This window comes from Physeter macrocephalus, chromosome 5 (genome assembly GCF_002837175.3).
Source record: "Physeter macrocephalus isolate SW-GA chromosome 5, ASM283717v5, whole genome shotgun sequence".
In the NCBI taxonomy this organism is placed as follows: Eukaryota; Metazoa; Chordata; class Mammalia; order Artiodactyla; family Physeteridae; genus Physeter; species Physeter macrocephalus.
In genome coordinates, this window is record NC_041218.1 from 101,830,080 (window position 1) to 101,853,335 (window position 23,256).

Sequence of the window (23,256 nt, forward strand, 5' to 3'; positions counted from 1 at the left end):
ACAACGGTGAGAGGCCCGCCTACCGCAAAAAAAAAAAAAAAAAAAAAAAAAAGGCTATGTATACTGTATGATTCTAATCCTATGACATTCTGGAAAAGCAAAACCACGGAGACAATAAAAGGATCAGTGGTTGCCAGGAGTTAGGGAGGAAGGATTACTAGGTGGAGCACAGAGGATTTTTAGGACATTGAAACTATTCTGTGTGATACTATAACGGTGGATAAATGTCATCAAACGTTTGTCCAGACCCAAGGAATATACAGCAAGAGTGAACAGTGATGTAAACTATGGACTCCGGGTGACTATGATGTGTCCATGTAGGTTCATCAACTGTAGCAAATGTCCCACGGATGGGGGATGTGATGAGGGAGACTGCGCACGTGTAGGGGGCAAAAGGGCTGTATGGGAACCCTCTGCACCTTCCTCTCAATTTTGCCGTGAGCCTAAAACTGCGCTAAAAAATAAAGTCTACTAGCAAGAGAAGTGCCCCGGGGAGCCCGCTGCCGGGGGGTCGGGTCACCCTGGCTCAAGCTGCAGACTCACTGACCTCTTTAACGTTTCCAGCTACAGGGGCAGGTCGCCCACATTCTCCCAAATCAAACACAGGCTGTGACATTTACTCCCCTGAATTTGGTCACCTTCGCCCTGCGGAGTCCTGGCCCTGCTGCCAGGACACTTGAGGCCCCACCCAGCCCAGCCCTGTGGTGGTTTCTACAGAAGGAAACCTTCTCTGACACAGCAAGGCAAGGAACCCAGACGGAAAGTAAGAGGGGAAGCTGTGTCACCGAGCCCGTCTCTGCCCAGGAACCCGGAGGAGCGGACGACGCGGCGGGGACTGACCTGCCCCCTGCTTCAGCAGCTCGGCTGCAGAGTTGGCCGCCGTTTGCGGAGAACTTTCAGCTCTTTCCTCCAACGGGTCTGCAGGAAGGAGCAAGAAAACGCAGAAGTGAGTCCACCTCCCAGGCAAAGAATGACCACGACAGTGTGCATGCTCGTGACTGAGGCCGGGACAGGGATGCACAGGCTCTGCAGAGCTGGGCCTTCCTCTTGCAGAAAAGAGCCCAGCACAGAGAACCACCACCACGTTCCAAGCAAGAGCTGGGAGGGCACAGCCCAGCAAAATAGCTTTCTCACCTCCGAATTAATGTATATGAACAATTACATTTTAAAAGGTAAGTCAGGGCTTCCCTGGGGGCGCAGTGGTTGAGAGTCCGCCTGCCGATGCAGGGGACGCGGGTTCGAGCCCCGGTCCGGGAAGATCCCACGTGCCGCGGAGCGGCTGGGCCCGTGAGCCACAACTACTGAGCCTGAGCATCTGGAGCCTGTGCTCCGCAACAAGAGAGGCCGCGATAGTGAGAGGCCCGCACACCGCGATGAAGAGCGGCCCCCGCTCGCCACAACTAGAGAAAGCCCTCGCGCAGAAACGAAGACCCAGCGCAGCCAAAAATAAATAAATAAATAAATAAATAAATAAATAAATAAATAAATAATAAAAATAAAGAATTCCCTTAAAAAAAAAAGGTAAGTCACATTTGCCTGTATTTTAAATTAATCACGTTTCTGGAATATAATACAATTATGTGAACTTGAGATGGTCTAGGAAAGCGGGGATATGCCTGATCGCCTGCTGTGGGTGCTATTTTTAAAAATCTTTTCACCGTGAATATTTTGAAACAAACACAAAGGTAAAGACAATAGTTCATCCAGCACCTAACGTCAACAATATCAACATTTTGCTGATTTTGTAGAATTATAAAATTTCAATGTAAATGACCTGGAAGGTCTCTGAGTCCAGGCATTTTATAACTTTGAGCTACAGAATCTTGGCTCCAAGGAAACTTTTCACAAAGCCATGACATAAAGACATGACCGGAGGCTGCAGGGGCAGCGGGCCACCTCTTCTTACCTGACCTGGGTGAACTATTCAGGGTTTACCCACAGGGTACGTGATGGAAAGGAAGTTCTGGTCTGATTTTTCTCAAGGAATCTCTTTGGATCCCAGCACCCTGCGGGTGATCCCACACAGAGCCAGAGCAGCCCTCAGGCCCCGGCAGCGTACCTCTATCGGGAATGAGCAGTTTGCAGGGCAAAGCCAAGGGCGTGATGGAATGCTGACACACCAAAGCCGTCAGGCTTCCTGTGAACAGATGAACAGCAAACAGGCGTTAGCACTGCCCTAAATACTGTGTTACTCAGCCAATTTATCTCCTGAAAGGAGGCTGCTGCAAAGGGTGACCCCTTATATTTTTAGCACCCAACATGCTCCATTATTGTGGGAATTTGTGCAAAACTTCCACGAAGCCATAAGTTCGGCAGACGGCAAGGGGGCAGATAAAGGGAACCGCAGATGATTCTCAGCAGAGACACAGCACTACCAATTCATAAAGAACAAGTCACACAGTCTGCCGAATCTGAGACAGCTCCCACTGGTACCACCGAATCACCTCTGTAAGGTGATGCTTTGGTTTGTTCAAGCTCTGCCTGTGAGCTCATGCCGTCTTTCGGACATGCCTGCAGGGGCGGGAAGGCTCTCGTCTTACAGGGAGCCTGTGCTTCTCTTGTGCCCGGAGGGAGGGGTCACACTCAGGCCCCAACCTTGTCCACCCTTCTCTGCCCGCCTGCCTGGACCGTACCTTGTGGAATCTGCATTTCCAGTCCCAGCACCGTGCATTTTATTTGCTTAGTTTTGAGACAGCTTGTAAGAAAATTTAATATCCGGTTTATTTTAGAGATGACAATTGAGGAACCTCTGAATGGGGATGAAAAGTAAACGCCCTGCGTGAAGCCCCAGCGGAGTGATGGCGGGGAGCAGAGACAGCGCGTGCTCGTGGGCTCCGAACACCAAGTCGGGCTCTCAGCCACTTACCAAAATACGGTTCATTGGAGCACCCTTTCAACCGCACCCCTTTTGGGGTGCACTCGATCAAAAAATGCCGAACGAGTTCATTGGCCAAATCTCCAGCTGCGGTAGATTTAAAAGAAAGAGAAGAGAATTTTAAAAAATGAGAGCAGGGGAGGATGAGGGAGAGGGAGGGAGAGTCTGGCCCCCGGAGTAGGTTGGCTGCCACAAGAACCACTCTAGGAATGGTAGCTGCGCTGCTGGAAGGCTGGCTGAGCACTGCCCGATGGGCAGCTAGAACCCCCTCCAGTGACTGTGCTTAGAGGCGGAGGAGTCCTTAGGAGACAGCCTCACACTGTAGAATTCCCAGTGACGGAAATGAGCAGCTAAGAACCGGGAACATGGACCTCCAGCTCCTTTGCCTCCTAAGAGGAGAACTTAGAAAGACCCAGACACAGCATGATGCCCAAGAATGAATCACTGGAAAGAGCTGGAAGCGTGCCAGTCTTCTGGGTAAGATTTAGCCAGGAGTCAGGTACACAAGCCCCTCCTGACAGCAAGCCCTCTAATCATATTGCTGCTACACAGACCTGTGTTCATGCCAGCCCGCGAGCCCAAAGAGAAAGTGCATCATGAAAAGCCACAGAATGGCAAACTGCCTGATGGTGGAAAAGTACAAACAACGAACAGAAGAAAAAGAAGTCACTGCACTATGCTAATGAGCCCCGCAGACATTCACATTCACACTGCGCTGTGTTTCCGTCCTGCCTCGTTCAGCACCCTCCCTGGGAACGTGTCTCCCTGGGAACGTGTCTCCCTGGGAACGTGTCCCCATGGGAAGATGTCCGCCTGCCGTAACTTCTAACATTTCTGACGGCAGGACCTGCTAGAGGTGGGTTTGGGCTCCACACCTGGCCCATGGCAGGCTCCCCAGTGATGCTTATTTTAAACAACAGTGACAAATATCAGCAACATCGGTGTCAGCATTTCACAGGGGCAGTATAGCTGGTAGGAAAGGAAATGATCAGATTCCATAAAAGGCAGTACTGAATATAAATGGGGACAAGAACATCTTGCCATTCAGTTGTGGGAGGAAAATGATCCACGGCTTCCAAACTGAAGGCAGACGCAGCAGAGTGTGGTCTGGATGCCAGTGGTGAGAAGTGAGTCAGTGGGGAACCCAGCTGCATGGGGGTTCGGAGACCAGCACCCCACACGTCTGTCGCTGTCCCGTCTCCGGGGTACCAGGGGTGGGTGGTGACTTGCTGGGCTTTTTCCTGGTCAACTGTCCTCTCAGATCTATCCTTAGACTGTGAAATCCAAATGCCAAATCCAGGGGCCGGGTGCAGGCAAGGCAACCAGACAAAATTTCACCCAGAGGATGTGCCTGGCAATGTTGCATGTCCTGAAGTCTGCTATTCTAATATCCTCTATTTTGTTGCCTTTGCCTGAAGATTGAGACAAAGTGGGCCTTAGAGGTGGGATGCATGCCTGGAGGTAAGAATTATACACCACCATCTGTATTTCCAAAAAGATAATGCATGCAGTAAAAAAAAAAAAAAAGTTTTGGCCTTGCTTTAAAAGCTTCAGCTGAAACCGAGAGGAGCCCGGGAGCTGCCATGCACTCATTCCTGCTCCCTCATCACCCATCCCTCTCTCCACACACCCTCAGAGGTTCCAGTCCTGAGACTCTTTTCTGATGTAATCATCACTCAGCATGTTTCCAAATACTGCCAAACGCCTTACATCCTCCACAATCCGGGCCCGAGTCAGCTCCTGAGCTACAAAAGCCTCTATTTAAACCACTCAAAAGCCAGTGGAATGTTTGGTGGAGCTATGGAGGTTCCTTAAAAAACTACAAATAGAACTACCATATGACCCAGCAATCCCACTACTGGGCATATACCCTGAGAAAACCATAATTCAAAGAGTCATGTACCACAATGTTCACTGCAGCTCTATTTACGATAGCCAGGACGTGGAAGCAACCTAAGTGTCCATCAACAGATGAATGGATAAAGAAGATGTGGCACATATATACAATGGAATATTACTCAGCCATAAAAGGAAATGAAACTGAGTTATTCGTAGTGAGGTGGATGGACCTGGAGTCTGTCATACAGAGTGAAGTAAGTCAGAAGGTGAAAAACAAATACCATATGCTAACATATATATGGAATCTAAAAATAAGGGGTTCTGAAGAACCTAGGGGCAGGATATGCTAACACATATATATGGAATCTAAGAAAAAAAAATGTCATGAAGAGCCTAGGGGTAGGACGGGAATAAAACACAGACCTACTAGAGCATGGACTTGAGGACACGGGGAGGGGGAAGGGTAAGCTGTGACGAAGTGAGAGAGTGGCAGGGACATATAGACACTACCATACGTAGGGTGGATAGGTAGTGGGGAAGCAGCCGCATAGCACAGGGAGGTCAGCTCCGTGCTTTGTGACCACCTAGAGGGGTGGGATAGGGAGGGTGGGGGGGAGGGAGACGCAAGAGGGAGGAGATATGGGAACATATGTATATGTATAACTGATTCACCTTGTTGTAAAGCAGAAACTAACACACCATTGTAAAGCAGTTATACTCCAATAAAGATGTTAAAAAAAAAAAAAAAAGGAATTCTGGATGCCCTGGGGCCCTACTTCCAAGGTTCCCCTGTTCTGGCTGATCTGCACAGAGCCTTCTCCCCCTTCACTTCCAGACATGACAACAGCCATGGATCTGGGCTCTGAATCACCTGCTCCTCCTCAGCCTCACCCCCTCTTCTATTCACACAACCACTACCTTTGCCCAAACCGACCATCTAAGTTCCCTGAAAACCCCTTGGCCATGCCTGAAGCCGGACCCCCTTGGAAAGCAAATCTCATTCTTCAAGCTGTAACTCACTGCAAGTCAATTTTCTCCAGGAAGCTTTAAGCAGAGATTTCATCTCAGGATTTGGTACCGGGCACAGAGCGTGAGTGAAGCAGGCGAGTGTCATTTTGTTTAAACACCAAAGCTTCAGAATCTGTCCTTATTCTGACCCACCCTCGCCCCACCCAGGTGAGCCCAGGTGCCCTAGGAAGAGCCACGTAACTTGCCGACATTCCAGTCCACAATCTCCATTTAGGGGAAAAGAATCTTTTCCTTTTCCATAGAGTTTGTGGCATAGTTGGTTAAAAGAAAAGGGGGGGGGTGGCAAGGAGGGCAGGGTGTGATAAAAAGAAAAAAATAAATAAACCAGAAACCACATATTAGGGGACAGAGAAAGGGAATAAGTGTATTGATTTGTTGGGAACCGAGCTCATCCCTGAAGGAGAGGTGAGAAAGGAACTGGTGGTACTGTATTTGAACGGGTGGTATCAACGTGAGCTCAGGAATTTTTTAAACTGCTACATTCCCTAGCTCAGGTCCTAGAGAGAAGGAGTGGTACTCCGATAGCAAAGAGCAAACCTAGCGATTAGATCTTGGTTTCTAGATACCGCTCCCCAATACAAAGAACCAAGGATCTTTAGAGAAATGGCTGGGGCAGGGGAAGTACAAAGTAAGCCTAAAACAGGTTTGCTGTTTCAGAAGGTGGCGTGCTCACGGACTAATGGGGGGTATGTCAGAAGGACAAGGGGCCGCTGGAAGGGCCTCACCTAGTCAAATCCAGGATCCTTGGAAACCAAAAAGTAATGGTGGCGATGGATTACAACACACAGGGAAGGGCATGTAGGGGCTTCCCCACAAGATTGGGGTCCATGCCTGTCTGCTTCATAATAACGCTTACCTGTGCATGCAGGCATCGCAAACTCTTCTATACATGGTTATGTTCATGACAAGAAACATTAAAGAGGTAAGAAGAAGCCTTGCCTGTATTACACGTTATTCGGCTAGTATTTGCCACTTGTGCAGAGTGCTGGACCAGAGAGGAAGAAGGCTTTGTCCTTTCCCCTAAGGAAGGATAATCTCATGACTCCAGGCTTGCACTGGCCTCACTTTCAATCCATCAAAATACTCTACTGGGTGTAGGAACAAGAACCGTGTATATAGTATGCCACATTCTATGTAAGAGAAAAGGAAAAATGCATGTTTGTGTGCGTTGGACAGATAGTGAGAAGACACACAGGCATTTATTATAGATGTCCACCCACAGGAAGCAGGAGGGAACTGAGGCATACAGGGCTGAAAATGGGCGCAAAGATGCCTTATCGGAGGACTTGCCCCATTGTTCTGACATCTGATCACCCATCAAGGCAATAAAAAAAAATTTACAAATAATTAACCTTCCTTCTTGAGCCAAGACAGTACTTACCAAAATACACCCGAAAAAAAGAATAAGAAGAAGAAAACCTATGAGTGTTGTTCCAGGTCACCCACCATCTCACGGGCACAAAGGAAACGGACAGGCGAGGTGCCGCTGAGAAGAGCCCGCGGGACCCACCTTTCTTGTTCAGCTGCAAGACGGAGGGCGGGGGCGCAGCCACCTTCACGGCCAGGCCATAGGCGCCTCGGAAGGAGTAGCTGTCCCTGACAATAAATGACCCGGGTTCCTTGTCCTTCAGCACAGCGATGGCTGCGGAGGGAAACAGAGAGACGTGAGTGTCTGCCGGGGGGGCCCACGGCCTGCCTCCACTCAGGGCCGTGACAAGGGTGGGGGAAGCCTCTGTGACGACCCGAGGTTTCCTGGGGGCCTGACTGTAAAGGACACAGGGGCACAGGGTGGCCCGTCCCTTTAGATCACAAAGGTGCCGCCTTCACACACGACTCCTGTTAACCCCGCAGCGCCTGTGAAGGCCAAATGAGGACCCCCCCGCCCACCTGACAGCCCAGGAAACCAAGCTGCACCGGCACAAGTGCCCAGACCAGGTTCCAGTACCCACGGTGTGACGGAGCAGGAAGTCAGGCGGGGCTGTCACGCGTTCCCCGCCGCGGCCCTGCCCTACGTCTCCCCGAGTGGCGTTTTTCTTAGAGATTTTAGCAAGTCCGCTCTCAACTTTCAGTAGAAGGAAAGAAGTTTCCAATCCCACTTTCTGAAGACTGTGAGTGTACCCCAAAAGTTACTGAATATTTAATACAAATTCCAAGATTTGCCCCAGGGGGATCGCAGGTGGCCCTCTGTCCCGTGGCTCTGAGGCAGGCGTGGCAGTTATGGCCAATTGTTTCCAGCCTGGACGAGGCTGTGAACCCGTATTCGATGCGGCCGTCACCAGTGAGTCAGGGCCACGAGCTGCACCTGGCACTGCACCTTCCACCTGCCCCTGGTGAGGCTGGGAGGCATATCACACTGACTGTCGCCTAAAAAGAACATCCCTCCCCTTCAAGCTCAAAGTCTGGCTCCCCCAGGTCCCATGCTCAGGATACGGGAAGAAAGCGGGACGGATGGATGGGTTAGGGTGACAGTAACCTCAAGCTGATGCAACCCAGACACCGGCGAGAATTTTCTCTAGTAACCAGAACATCTCTCAGAATGTCTCTCATAAACTTTACATTTTTACAAAAAGAAAACTAGGGATTTAAAATATAAGGCACTGGAAAATTACAGCCATGGAAATGCCGCCTTTCTGTAGAGCCCAAGGCCCCATCTGGAGTAGATGGGGGGCCCGGACATAAACCCAGGAGTGGCAGGAAGCCCTGTCACGCCTCAGGAAATAACCCCAGGAAGCGCTCTGTCCCAGGCCCCCGTGCATCAGGACTCCAGCCCCAATCCCCCGGCATGGCATTTGCTTGGCTGCAGGATGAGACAATTGGTTTCTTGTACACACTCTTCCGTGGCGCTGCCCCAGCCCCTGCAGGACAAGGGCATAAGGCAGGAGCTTGTACACTGACACACGTAGGGGACGAGGGACAGGAAAGCACAGCGCTCTCCAGGGGGAGCGGGTCTGGTGTGACCCTGGCGGGTGCAAGCCTGACGCAGTGGAGTGAAAGCCCACCTTCCGCTCCAGCACCTCAAGGCCGGGGAGGGGAGGGTGGGTGGACGCCACGGGGGACCCCAGGCCTTCGCAGCTGGTTTTGTCGCAAAGCACGTTTTCTAACTACGGGGGCTGAAGAACTATTATGCTTTTAAAGTGGAGGGAAAAGATCACTTACAGAAGTTATAGTTTTCGATTGTGATAACCTCACCAGAGCTTTTTCTTTGTAAGTCAGGATTTTACTTCACTGTGGTGGAAAAAAGCGCCCCAGCCGCACAGGAGGCTGACTTCCGGGCAGCGGAGGGAAAGGCCGGCTCTGCTCTGGCCCGTCCTCCGCCCCCAGACCCCATCCCTGAAGCCAGGCCAGCTGGGCACAAGGGAGCCCGGGTCTCGGGAGCCCGGGTCTCACGCGCCCGCAGAGGGGGCCTGAGGGCGCCGCTGGGCTCGTTGTTTCTGGAACAGAAATGAGCCCGCAGTGGGGGTGTGAAAAGGAGGTCGTGCACCCCCACGGGATCCTTATCACCTCTCTCCCGGCAGCTGGTGTTTTCAAGGATTCGAGGGCAGAGGCCTGAGAGCACGGCTGGAACAACCATACTCAATTTCTACTTTACTTTCGTCCTAAGGTTTTTATGTTCACCTTTAAAAAGTCCCAAGGTACCCATCTTGCCATAGTAATAAGTGAACAACTGTGCCCCTAAACAGGCGATAGGGCTTTTTTTCCCCCTCCTGAATCTCCCTGAAATTTCATTACAGTTTCTCCTGAAAAAGGCACATCCCAGCGGTTACAACAAAACCCACGGATGGCTTTCTTCCATCTGGAGAAGTTGGCGCACCCAACAGAACATTCATCTGTGTAGGTGTTGTCTACACAAAATATCTAGAAAACAGAGGAAGTTATGCTTTCGGAGTTCAACTGGAAAAATCAATGCCCAATGCACATGTTAGCTATTTTGAGATGGAGTCCACCCCAAAGAAATATTTTTAAATGTGTGGCTGAGATTAGGCAAATGACAACAGTAACTCCCACCGCCCAGCAGGTGCCACCAAGGGAGGTGCCCTCCACCCAGATCCTCTCCCCCGAACCCCACGCGGAAGGCTTTCCCATAGCCATCCCGCAGGACCCGCCTAGCGCTCTCCAACCAAGCCTGCCTCTTCTGAAGCCAGAGCCCGGCTGTTCAGTCAGAGAAGGGGGCGGCCCAGCCCAGCCTACACCCTGGTTTGAAAGGCTGAGCTGCCAGAATAGGAGAGTCTGCTCAGAATACTCTAGGACAGGGTCCCCGACAAGCACTTCTCAGGGTCTGTCGGGCTGGATGAGGCGCTGGAGCTAAGGGCCACAGTCCTGGGGGTTCTTGTGACCAGAGCAGGGAGGGGACGAGGACGGAGCATCTGGCCACAACAGAGCCTGGAACGTGGGGAGTGCACGGCACAAAGGCCAATTCAGGGACTCAGAAGCCTCTCCAGGCCAAGCGAGCTCCCCTCATAGGAAATGACAATAGGTCCATTGAGCTCATGGGAAGAAAGGCACATTCTTACCATTTTTATTATCTGCCTAATTGAGTAGAAGAATTTCAATGACAACTTTGGACAGTGCTGTTTTCCAGCCATTTAACTGTTCACATCCAGGCACTTTTGAGAAACACTCCCCCGGAGAGCAGTTGTGATTTCTTCCCCACTTGCTGAGAGCAGCCCCTGGGGTATCTCCTCTCTGGGCATCCTGGCCAGCATCTGCCAGCCCCAGCCAGTTCCACGTCACCCTCTCGGAGGGCCGTCCGGGAGTGATGAGCCCACAGGCGGCCGGGTCGCCACCTCCAGGGAGGACGGTGGCTCCCGTGAGCGGGGCCGGCACGTCGCAGGGATCCCACGAATTCTGCTGGAGTGAGTGCTGTTCGCCTGAGGGGCTGCCCCAGAGGGACCACCACCGACGCCATGCCAGCGTCCCTCTGGGACACCTCTTCTCTTCGTGTTCTAGTAAAAAGTGACACGCGACTTCGCTGCTCAAAAATATAAATTAACCATTTCTCATTTTTGCCAGCTGTCTTCCGACTGTACCGCGCACCCAGAGTTGCTGTGCTGCGTGTGACATGCTGGGCTGAGTCCGCCAGCAGCTTGTCTTTCCAGCGTGACACAGGCAGGTGTGTCCATGAACGGTGTTAGGAAGACACCCCTCCTTCCCCCACCGACCCTCAGGCCAGCGGCTGGGCCCATGACGTCTTCGCATCACGTCATCGCTGGCAACGCTGGCCAGAGGCCTTGGCTGGTGGAAAAGCCACCAGAAATTACACCCCACACACTAGAGCGATCGTGGCCGGTGCCCATCCAGGCCGGCTCCCTCATTAGGACTGAGCTTTTCCCACAAAAACTTAAAGGTCGTACGGCCTTGAGGCCTTTCCCTCAAGGCGAGTCATGAAGGGCAGGCCTTCCTCCAGCTCATCCGGTCCCACCCTGATGCACCCACCCCGATGCACCCACCCCGCGGTCCTCCTTCCCGGATGCAGAGCCCTTGTCCCACCCACGCACCTTGCTCTCTGGAGATATCTGCCTTGTACCAGAACTTGGATGTGTCTTGGACAAAGTTCACGGACACGTGCTTATCACCTGGAGTATCTGCAAAACAGCATTCAAAAACAATAACTGTGAAGGGCGTTTTTCATTGCAACCTCTCACCTCAAAGGGACCTAGAAATGCAAAGTCCCACCCTGGGCGAGGATGGGGCGCTCTCTTTAACCACAGGGGAGAAGCTGTTTCACAACAGAAAACACAAAGACAGCAGGACACTGCGATCCGGGCTCCGCAGCACATTTCAACAGCACGTAGTTAGAAAGCCAGGAAGCACGCAGAGCAAAGCTGGTGTTGCTTACTCCTGTCGGTGTCTTATTGTACCTTTTACATTTGAAGCATTGCATAATTAAATTTCAAATGTATTTGTTCAATGTTTGTTTTTTAAAAGTTACTGTCACAGAACACTGACTCCAAGTCAAAGGGGAAAAAAACAGAACCACCGCGGACGTCTGCATTTTCTGTTGCTGGACCGACTCCACCGTGAATAAACGCACAAGCCGGATGAATTAGGAGGCGGCTCTGCATCGGTATTTTGCTTCGGGCTCGTGAGATGGAAAAGACCCCTGAAGGCTCCGGATTCTTCTCCCAAGGCGCTCAGCCCCGCCCTGGCACTGCTGCTCACTGCGCAGGCCCGGCTGTAACCCCAGGGTCCTTCGCTGCCCAAGTGCGCCCGTGAGCACAGGGCGGGCCCCCTACCCGTGGAGACGCGCCCTACCTGGGGAAGGTGCTCCCTCCGCAGCCTTGGAGAAGTCCGGGAGGATGTTTGGGAAAGGGATGCTCATGGTGCTTCCGCTGTGAGGGCTGGAGAAGCCGCTGGAGGCCGGCGAGACCGAGCCGAAAGAACGGTCTCCCTCCGAGGCCCGCTTCTTCTCGGGGAGGGGCGGCTGCCCGGGCAGGCTGAGCCCCGGGCCCTGCAGGACGGGGCTGTGGTGGCTGCTCTGTCCAGGTGCCACCGTGAGAAAGCTGTGGGACAGGAAGCCGTTGTCGGCAGCCTCGGCTGCTGTCCGCGGGGTGCCGGGGGCCTGGGGCGCTCCGTGGGAATTGGCCAGCAGGGCCCCCGGGTCCTCGCCGGGGGGGAGCCCACCTCCTTCAGGGGCAGCGCCGAAGCTCAGGAAGGCCGGGCTGCCTGGGGGGCCCAGAGCTTCCGGCGGCTCCGCCAGGGACAGCCCGTGGCCGTGGAAGGACGTCTGGAGGCCGGCTGGCGGGAAGTGGGGCCGCCCGGGGCCGTCCTCGCCGGGCCGGCCGCTCCCCAGCAGGGTGACCGCGGGCCTGGGGCTGGTCTCCACCCACCGGTGCTCGGCCGAGGAAGGGCTGTTCCAAAGACAAACCGTCAGGGAACGACACGTCCGGGGAGATGCCTGGAAATTAGCAACGGTTCCCACACGACGGGGACGGGGACGGGGAGGCTGGGGGCCGAGGCTCCCCTCGCAGCTGCGCGATGCTCCCCGAGTATCTGAACTCAGGCCCTGCCCTTCCAGCCTCCCACCTGACTGTTCACCCCAGATGCTCAGTCTACAGCCTCAGGGACGGGGGGGGGGCGGTCCGACCCTGCCTCCCCAGCCTGTGTGCCTCTTCCTTCCTCGCCTTCACCTGGCAAAGTCCTCTCTTCTCTTCAGTTCAAGGCGCAGCTCAACCGCGTCCTGACTTTGAAGCCCGTGTCCGCGTGCGCGCAGGGGTTGGCTGTGGCCTCCCTCTGGTCCCACCACGCATGCGCCAACCACGGGCTCTGCCTAAACCTCCCTCCCCCCGGTTCTCTTCTCCTTCCCGAAGCCCAGCATAGGTGCCTGACACAGTCGGTTTTCATGAGTGCTTTCAGGACAACCAGCTGATTAAGGATACACAGGAGACTGCCATATCGAAAATGGGAAATGCCAATATTAAGAATATTGGAAATTACTCTATATTTAGAAATATAGAAGGACAGGGTCTTTCTAGCTCACTAGCAAACATGTATTTGCTCTGTGTGTGATGTCAAGCCCCGATACGCAATGTCCCCCTTTTTTGTAAAGAGAAAGGAGGTGGAATTAAGGGTGGTAACTGTAGAGCAATGTGCCTACAAGTAAAATACTAAGAAATGATTCCTACCCTGAGCATCTGAATTTGCTCAGTGGCAGTCCTCTGTGAAGGAGAAACAGGACATCTCTCTCTGTCCGCGGCCCCTCCTCTCTGTTCTCCAATCCCACTGAGGGGGTGTTCCTGCACACCCCATGCTTTCCCGAACACCTGCACAAATTCCATGTCTCCGAGAGCAGCACGTCCTGCCTGCCCTCTCCACCCCAATCTGCAGCCCCGGGCAGGCCCCCTCCTAGCCTGGCCACCGCACCCCCTTTCCAGGCTCAGCTCAGATAACGTTTTCACGGATGCTCGGTCCTGAACTGGCCACTGTGTCCAGACTCTAAGTGCAGTGTGTTCCTTGAGCACTCCGCCCGCTAACAGTGAGGGTGGACTCAGGAGTTTTTATTTTGACTGCATTTTGGAAGAGTGATGGTTGTCAATCCACAAGGCAGCCCGGTGTCATGGGGGGGACGAGCCCCCGCCTTCCCTCCGTGGTGCTTGGGTTTGGGGTCTGTAAGAGCAGCCTGTGTCCGGTTCAAAGGCCACCTTACCTCCCCCTCCGCTGGCTGGGGCTGTGGCCAGAAATCGTGCAGGAGGACGTGAACGCCCGCTGGAAGGAGGGCGCCGTGGGCACGTCAGCCCGGAGCATCGCAGGTTTGGGTCCAGCGGGGCTCTCTGACATCCCCACAGAGTGACCGAGAATCTCAGGGCAGCCTCGTGGTTCTGGATCAAGGAAACACGAGAGGGCTGTAAGAAGCAGTGCCGCTTCCGAAGCCTTCTGCAGCATTAGGAGGTGCCCCGACTCCACCAAGGGCAGCTTCCCCTTGCCTGGCACATTTCCAAAAGGAGAAACACCTGACCAGTCCCCGCTCGCAGCTTTCACCATGTACTGATGATCATCCTCCACTGATGATGTTCGTTTACAGTGAGACGGGAGGGAGCCCAGTGTCTCACCTGAGCAACAGTTTGCCCTGAGAGACTGACCGTGCTGATGAGGTAAGCCATTCCCCACTCTGGAAAGGGCAAGGCCTCTGTGCAAACCACAGAAAAGACCCCCTTGCCATAAAGTACCGGCCCAGCGGCACTTTGTACACCACGTTGGGTCGCATGCTTTCGGCTAACACTTCCCTCCGCCAGCACGGCGCTGCCTGCGCTGTCTTCACCCCCAAGAGGTGCAGAGACCACTTGGCCTGACCCCCGTCACAGGAGGAGGAGAAGCTGAGCAGCAGGAAAGCCTGCCTGTCTGACACCCACACACCGCAGGGAACTTCACATGACCCACTGACCAGATGTCCGTCCTGCTCACAGCCTAGCATCTCCACTATTTCTGGGTACTTTTTTTTTTTTTTTTTTAATATTCTGCCTTTTTGTTAAACTAAGCTTTGAGAACTGGACAAATCTACCATGGTCAATAAAATAATATTGTGAGAAATACCGGTTATTTTGCTTTCTGCCTTAAAACAAGGGAGGACTGATCAGAAAATAATAAAGTTGAAAAAAATTTCACATCACTCGCATTACTCAGCTCCATCTATCATCGATCGATCCATCCATCCACGCATCTATCACCCATCTATCCATCCGTTTACCAATCCATTTATCCAACCATCTGTCACCTATCCACCCATCTATCTATCTGACATCTATGCATCTATCAATCTACCTATAATTTTATGGACATACTATCAAATATTTAATTTAAAAAAACTGATCAGGCATTCCAGGTAACAAAACCAAAATATGAAAAAGAAAACAAAAAAATGAAAAAGAAAAAAGGAAAGAAAAGAAAAAACACCCACAGCTAATACAAACATTGGAGTTAAAAGACACAGACTTCAAAATAACTAAACTGAAAATGTTTCAGAAAATGTAAGAAAAGATAGAAAATTTCACCAGAGAACTGGAGTCCATTAAGAATAATCAAACGGAAATCCTAAGAACTTAAAAACAAAATTAATGCAATTAAGCATTAGGTCAGTGATTGTATCAGCAGATTAGACACAGCAGAAATGATGACTGGTCTCGGAAATAAGTCAGAAGAAAATAACCAGCCTGAAGCAATGAGAGGAAAAAGGATGGAAAATACAGAAAAGAGCAGAAAGACATGTGAGACATGATGAAAAATTCTAACGCATGTATAACTGGAGGTCAAGAAGGGGTGCAGAAATTGAATGAGGCGGAAGCAATATTGGAAAAGATATTTACTGAGAATTTCCCAAGACAGACTAAAGAAATCAAGCCACAAGTTTAAAAAAAATCATGAAATCTAAGCAGGATAAGTAAAAAGAAAATTACACTTGCTCACTTAATAGTAAAACTTATGAAAATCAATGACAAACTTAAACACAGCACTTGTCCATTTTGGGAGGAGTGGGGGTACCAAATTCAGTGTTAATTTTTTTAAACATTTAGTGAACTTTTGGTTTGGTTTTTTTTTTTTTTCTTGCGGTACGCGGGCCTCTCACTGTCGTGGCCTCTCCCGTTGCGGAGCACAGGCTCCGGACGCGCAGGCTCAGCGGCCATGGATCACGGGCCCAGCCGCTCCGCGGCACGTGGGATCTTCCCAGACCGGGGCACGAACCCGCGTCCCCTGCATCGGCAGGCGGACTCTCAACCACTGCGCCACCAGGGAAGCCCTCATTTTCTACTTTAGATGTAATTGCTGAGCACCAGCTATCTGTCAGCACAGTGCTGGATGATGTGGGAAAGTGAGTGCCTGTGTGGTCCTGCTCTCCAGGAGAGCATTCTGTCTGAATGAGGAGACTCGAATTAGCATCGCATTGAGAAGCATGTGAGTTGCAGCCTGTGAGCTTCAGAAAGACCTGCAGGAGGAATTGTTTCTGTCTGGAGAGAGTTGGCTTCCCGGAAGAAGAGGCGTTTGATGGCATCCTGGAAGGCCGGTGGGATTCTGATAGACCCACTGGTCCCCGTGTAGCGGGGTGCACTGGGCAACATCTGCAGGCTCCGCACTCATAGGGCAGGAGAGGCCCCCAGTGTTCACTGCTGGCTCCTCCACTGAGCTGGCAGCTGGTGGGAGCTTCAGGTCAGTCATGCTATGAATTAATGAATGAGTTAACAAAGGCACCGACGGAAAAGTACAGGGCAGGGCAAAGTGTGGAACTACGGTTCAGGAGGCTGGCCCCCAAAGTGGGAGGAGGATAGCGGTGCCAAGCAGCCCCTACGACCCCACATCAAGGAGCAGCACAGAACCATGGGATCTACCCATCAAGTCTGGCGCGGCCGCTTTCAGGCTGTTTGCGCGTGTCACGGGCCGCGCCTGAGAGCACGTGGCATGAGTGTGCCCGCGGCAGCTCCTCGCAGGATCGGCTCCTCCGGTTCTGAGGCCGCCCTCAGTGGTCCCCAGGCAGCGACGGGAGCCGTAGGCTGGCCGAGTCCCAGGGCCGCGGCCACCTCAGGAATCCCACGGCGCCCAAGAGCCCCAGCGGAGGAGGAGGAGCCGAGGGGAAATAAGACCCCACTCTGTGCTGTCATCATGCTGCCTGTTCCAGAAAACAACCAGCACAGTGCTTCCCATGAAAGTGGCTTTGTTCCTAAGTCACTCAGAGCCAACTCTGGGGCACGTGGCTGGGTTCTGCTCCCTCCGGTCAGATCAGCCTCGGCCCCCGGCCCGGGCCACAGGATTTAACCCCTAAGGGGGCGGCCAAGCACCTCAGAGCGGAGGCCCCGGCTTCCTGGCCCCTGCACGTGCTCAGAGACGCAAACAGCACGGGGAGTGGAGCCTCGTGGGAGGTAAGGGTGCACCCTTCATTCTCCAAGCGGTGGGGCGCCGGCCACCGGCCCTGCTGGGAATCCAGAGACGTAAGAACGGGAGACCCACGCGGCTGGAGAAGGACCTTGCAGTCGGGCTCCAGGCACAGGCAGAGGGCCCAGCTGCGCGAGCCGCGCCTGCAGACCCTTCTGCGTGGATTCCCCTCATTCCTCGAAGCGCGCACGCCCGAGAGCAGACAGAACGTGTCCCGGCTGGTTTTCGTTCAACTTGCACATTTGCTGTTCACGGTTGAACGACAGGTGAAACTTCCAGAAGGACGACTGTACGTGGGCCCCGTTGCCAGGTGGAGGTGGGGCTCGGGCCTCCGTCTTCCCAGCTCTGGACCCAGAAGGAGGCTCAGGGGTGCGGTGACGGCCACGGGAGCAGAGGAGAGTTCCGACACGAGGGCAGGCTTTCCTCGGCTCCGGATGCCACAGAGAGCATGTCTGTCTGTCCTAAACCAACTACGTGAGGGGCTCCGGGGTAGTCAGACTTCTGGGGCCACAGCCCCCACTAGGGTGTGTCCACAGAGTCGGGGGACTAGGGACCACACGGACGCTGCGGTGCACCCCGTGCACGTCACAGCTCTGGTGCCCAACCCGATCTGGGCTCTTCTGGGCCCCTGGCATCGTCCCGGCAAAGTGGCAAGTCTGTTCCTCCTCACCACATTCTCACATTTTCCCTTTCCTGCTGACGCCCAGAGGAGGCCGCATAATACCTTCAGTGGTTGGAAATCGACCGCCTCCCTTCCTGGTTTTCTCTGTGCAGACGGCGCATCCTGGGCTGAGGGCTGGGAGGAGGGGGCCTCCCTCTGGGCTCCCGGGATGTCCAGCCCACCACCTCCCCTCGGCTTCCCCTTCCTGCACTTCCTTTACCCAAAACAGGGTGAGAGAGGGTCACAGGCTCTTTTCCAAAAGGCCTATTTTTATGCTCCATTTGGGCCACTACAGGAGGTTCTGTGGGAAGCTGGGTGACGTCGGCTCTCTGGTCACCACTATTTACATCACATAGGATAAGTTAACAAGAAGAAAGGGAACCCTCGCTGCTTCAGCTCACGGGCTGCTTCAGCTCACGGTCCTCCAGAGCCTGGTGCTGAGGCCTTCACGGGAAGGGGATGGGAGGGCAGAAAAAGTCAAGGAGGGGCCCACACATCAAGGTTCATCCCCCTACGCCTCTTCTCTTGGATGCAGGAACCACTACTTACTAACGAAAGTCAGGGCATGTGACATTTAAAAAAAAAAAAAAAAAAAAAATCAACATTTTCCTGTCTCCTAGGTACATAAAAAAATCTTTAAAATGTATAAAAATTATTCACTTATATATTACTTACTCTTAATAGTTACAAATTGCCATTAAATTTTTATATGACCTTTAATGAAAAAGAAAATATATTAGCTGAGGTCAAGATTATTCTTGCCTATCCAGGTGAAGACACTTGAGTTTTGTTATTTAACTATCTAAATAGTCTCAACCTTTGGCTGGCATATTCACAATAAACCTTTAGAAGTGAACGAGAAAATCTACTGAGGGAATCCTGGAAAGCTGGTGGGATTCTGATAGACCACATGGTACATGTGTACACATCTATCTATCTATCTATCAGCCGTCTATCTTTTTATCTACCTGTTCACCTTTCATCTATCTTTTATCTATAGCTATCTACCTATCTTTCACAGCTATATCTATCACCATACCTCCAACTTTCCCTCCTGGGATGTAGTTAACCAGGAAGTTCCCTTCTCCACCATTTGAGAGAGTTCTGCAAAATGGAACATTACCAAACCTTTTTTTCTCTCTCACTCTAGTTCTAGGTGTGAAACTGGGGCTGCTGGGGAAGGAGCGCACAGATCCCCAAGTTCTAGGCTGGGTTCCACCACAAGTCATGGACCACTGAACACACTCTCAACCTCTGGGACCTCAGGTTCTTCATTCACAGAATCCCATCAATTAGCATCAGAGCAGATGATTTCTTGAGTCTCTTTAGCTCTAAATTTATCTCTCCACTGTTTCTTTTTCCTTCTGTTTCTGTCTCCCTTTGTAAATTGGTGGTTTCCACCTATGGTGATTTGCTCAGTCCCCCCTTTTTTATGTGTCATGTCTCAGCTCTTGATTTTTGCTTTATGGTTACCACGAGGTTTACATAAAACATTTCATAGGTAAAACGGTCCTTTTTCTGCTGTCTACCTCTAAATTTAAAGTATTTTAAAAAGCAAGATTGCATGGGAAGTTCAATAGTAGTGATTTTTAAAAAATTATTTATTAGATATTTAAATTTTGTAGGCTTTATACTGTGTACTTTTCAAAAAAATTCTTTATTTAGTTATTTTTATTTTTGGCTGCCTTGGGTCTTTGTTGCTGCGCGGGGGCTTTCTCTAGTTGAGGTGAGCGGGGGCTATTCTTCGTTGCGGTGCTAGGGCTTCTCATTGCTGTGGCTTCTCTTGTTGCGGAGCACAGGCTCTAGGTGTACAGGCTTCAGTAGTTGTGGCACGCGGGCTCAGTAGTTGTGGCTCGTGGGCTCCAGAGTGCAGGCCCAGTAGTTGTGGCACACGGGCTTAGTGGCTCCGCGGCACGTGGGATCTTCCCGGACCAGGGCTCGAACCAGTGTCCCCTTAGTTGGCAGGCGGATTCTTAACCACTGCGCCACCAGGGAAGTCCAATAGGAGGGATTTTTTTTTTTTTTTTTTTTAGTAGGGATTTTTAAAGGGAGCTCTTACCCTGTAATTTTTTAGTTATTTGTCTATGAACAACAGACCACTTAACCAATCTTCTTGAAAGCAAGGGAAAGATGGGCAGGCAGCCAGATATAATGTCAATTAAATAGAGAAAAACCCTGGGAGACTGAAAAAACAATGCTGCGATAGATGCTTTTTGTCAAAAATCAAAGTCCTGCATCTCTGGCCCCAGAGATGCTCTACAAACACAGAAGGAAATGATCAACGGCCCCCATATGGATAAACACATACTTTCTTGATCTTAAATTTTTTCTTTTGTAAATCTTTATGTCACAATCACATCATATGAATGTGTTCTATGGGTTAAGGTCACCATTTTCAGTAAGTACTAGGAGTGCTCTCCCAAGGATGAACTGTCTCTCTCTCTTCTAGAAGCATCAATGTTCTCATGCCCCCAGCAGAGCCAGAAGTGCCCCAACCAGCACTGCAGTCAGGGCCCCTGTCTGTTAGCAGACAGGGGATCCTTCTGTGAAGTTCTCATCCAAACCGGAATTACCCCCTTCAAAAAACTTATAACACAGTTTTCCTTTTACTCAATAACACAGAAGAATCAGAAAATGCCGATAAAATAGCTCACTACAATCAGGACCTTGTTTCTTCTTTGTCTTTTAAGATGTCTCATTTCTATTCAGAGGTTTTGATTCAAGCATGCTGGAAAGAAAACACATTTGCCCCCATTTCATTGGTGTTGTGCAGGGAATTCTAATGTGGCAACAGTGGAAACAGTTTTTTCTTCACAGTGAGTCTTTCCAAGCAGTTTCTACTCTGATGGTGCACTAAGCAAGGCCAGCTTCTCAAATGACTAACAAGGGCTCTTAGCAACCTGTAAAGAATGAGCATCTTTCAAAAATGGGCTTTGGAGTGAGCTCTCAGGAAAACAAACTCCTTCCTTCCTGCTAGACTTTAAGGAAGAATGGCATTGGGCCTGGAGGTCCTGAGGATACCTGAGGCCCCCCAGAGCCCAGGGATGAGGGAGCCTGCACACAGAGCTGAGAAACTGGGGCTCAGGGTATGAGGCCTCCTGACACCAAACTCGAGGCTGGAACTGCCCTCTGTTCTGGCCTCACTTACATTTCCGTTTTTTAAAAATTGAGGTGAAACAGAAATAACACACGTTACCATTTTAACCATTTGTAAGTGTGCAGTTCAGAGGCATTAGGTACAATTCACATGTTGTGCCACCATCACCACCATCCATCTACGGAACTCTTGTCATCTTGCCAAACTGAAACTCCGTCCCCATTAAACACTAACTCTGCATTCATTCCTCCTCCCCCAGTCCTGGCACCCACCATTCTACTTTCTGTCTCTATAAATTCGACTTCTCTGAGTACTTCATATAAGTGGAATCATGCAGTATTTGTACTTCCGTGTCTGGCTATGTCTTAAAGGTTCATCCACGTGGCAGCATGTGTAAGAATTTCCTTCCTTTTCACGGCTGAATAACATTCCATTGTATGGATGAATCACATTGTGTTTAGCCCTTCATCTGTGGGTGGATACTTGGGCTGCCCCCACCTTTTGGCTTCTGTGAATAGTTTCATGTCCTCCTTTCACGTTCCTTTGCCCAAGATTGAGTTGGGACTGGTTACTTGCAACGGAAAGCAGCCTCAGGGATACAAGAGCCTTGCCTCAAAGCTACTTCCAATCCAGCGGGAATCCAGGTAGACAAGAATGATTACAGCAGCTGTCAGGCTACGGGGAGAGATGGCTCCAGAGAGAAGAAAAGAGGCTTTGACACAGGGAAGCTTTCCTTGGGCTGTGAGCCAAAAAAAAAACACCAGCGAGAGTGTGTTCCAAGCAGAGGGAGAACCTGTATAACTCAAGAGCAGAGTAAGGGGCTGATGAGGACGACAGGGCGGGTAGCCACGAGACTCACCCGGGAACGGAGAAAGTGTCAGCAGGAGGCACAGAACGTGTGAGATGAGGCCCGATCTATCGTGGGGAAGATGCTGTACCCATGACCCCCGGTGGGTTAGAAGTCTTAGGTTCTCAGAAAAACTGCTTTCTTCCCTCAGGCAGAGTCCCCAGTGGCTCTGGCTTTCCCTTGGAAATGGGACATGGCCTTCATGCCGAACTTTGTCCTGGACCTTCCAAGGACAGAGCCATCAGCCTGGGGGAGAGGAGCCCTGAGGCATCTTCATCCGGATGAGAGCTTCCTCTCATCAGGACCGTAGCATGGAGACTTAAAACCACGTCCCAACAGAGGGCCAGGGCTTAAAACCGTCCTGTCATCTCACAGAGTGTCCTGTTGTGACTGGACAGCCCTATTTCCTGTGGGAGATTTAAAGGACACAACACTCCAAACAAGACACCCTCACAGGATCCTTACTTCTCAGAACGCCTAGGGCACCAGGGGCACCCGCGTTCATTAACCTCCCACCCCACACAGTAACTGGGGCCCTAGGCGGCCACTTTCTCCCCTAATTTCAGAAGCCAGAAGTCTGCTGTTTTCCAGAGATTATCACCGCTCAGGTTCTAAAACCAGGCCCCTCCCCAGGCAGTGGTGGCTTCGCCCGGTCCTTCTAAATCACCCTGATTACATAACGTACGCAGCGCCCTGAGCCCCTCGTTAGGCCGGCACCAGCAAGGGCAGCGGTCCCTCAGTTAACACAGGCGGCTGGCTGCAGTACGTGGCACTGCTGCGTAATTTAAGCTGGATTTTCACAGCGTGAGCAGAAAAAGCAAGCTTTCTTCATAACTTACCAACATACTACTACTAATTACTACCTGGGGGGTACCTAACAGGCTTCCTTGGCCCTCGAAACAAGCCCTCGGGGGTATCATGTCCTGGGCAGACCCAGGAAGCTAAGGCTCAGGGCCTGCTCTCACTTACACCCGGAGTGCACACCGTTTCCTCCTTCTCAGCGGTACAGAGAAGGGTGGCTTGTCTGACAATCCGCGTGCCTTGGATTCAATGTAAGAGACCCTCTCCCGTTCCCAGGGTGGGCAGGGCGTCTTCCCACAGGACGGGGCATCTTCCGGAGGAGGCGGCGCTGAGGGACGGGTACAAAGGGGCTGGGTCTCCCTGGCCCGGTGGAGCCGGGTCCATGCCGCCCCTGACCCCGCAGGAACGTGAGCCGAGGGTACCCCTTCCGCAGGGCCGGGGCATGCGCTGGAGAGCTCGTCATCAGGGGTCACGGCCTCCCCACAGGATGACCAAGGGGCGCCACTCCCAGTTCCTGCCCAGGAGACTTCTGGGGCTGTGGTCTGGGATTGAGCCTCCCTTCTGCCCTCTGGGCAGCGAGGTGGCAACAGGTATTCTTTTTTTTTTTTTTTCCTGCGGTACGCGGGCCTCTCACTGCCGTGGCCTCTCCCGTCGCGGAGCACAGGCTCCGGACGCGCAGGCGCAGCGGCCACGGCTCACGGGCCCAGCCGCTCCGCGGCACGTGGGATCCTCCCGGACCGGGGCGCGAACCC

At 52.0% G+C, this 23,256-nt stretch overlaps 1 protein-coding gene across 3 annotated transcripts in view; it reads right to left on the reverse strand.

The window, feature by feature from the left end:
• The window catches only part of TNS3 (tensin 3), a 58,440-nt gene that overhangs the window by 15,102 nt on the left and 20,082 nt on the right, over positions 1–23,256 (reverse strand). For 2 of the 3 annotated variants that reach the window (XM_028490252.2, XM_028490250.2), the window contains exons 2-8: positions 13,887–14,058; positions 11,996–12,591; positions 11,239–11,325; positions 7,254–7,385; positions 2,867–2,962; positions 2,060–2,137; positions 841–918 (exon numbers count right to left, since the gene is read on the reverse strand). In XM_028490252.2, coding sequence (XP_028346053.1) covers positions 841–918; positions 2,060–2,137; positions 2,867–2,962; positions 7,254–7,385; positions 11,239–11,325; positions 11,996–12,591; positions 13,887–14,017 — 1,198 coding nt within the window. In that variant the 5' untranslated portion in view covers positions 14,018–14,058. The remainder of the gene's footprint in view (positions 1–840; positions 919–2,059; positions 2,138–2,866; positions 2,963–7,253; positions 7,386–11,238; positions 11,326–11,995; positions 12,592–13,886; positions 14,059–23,256) is intronic. The other variant, XM_055085115.1, reaches the window with a different exon arrangement.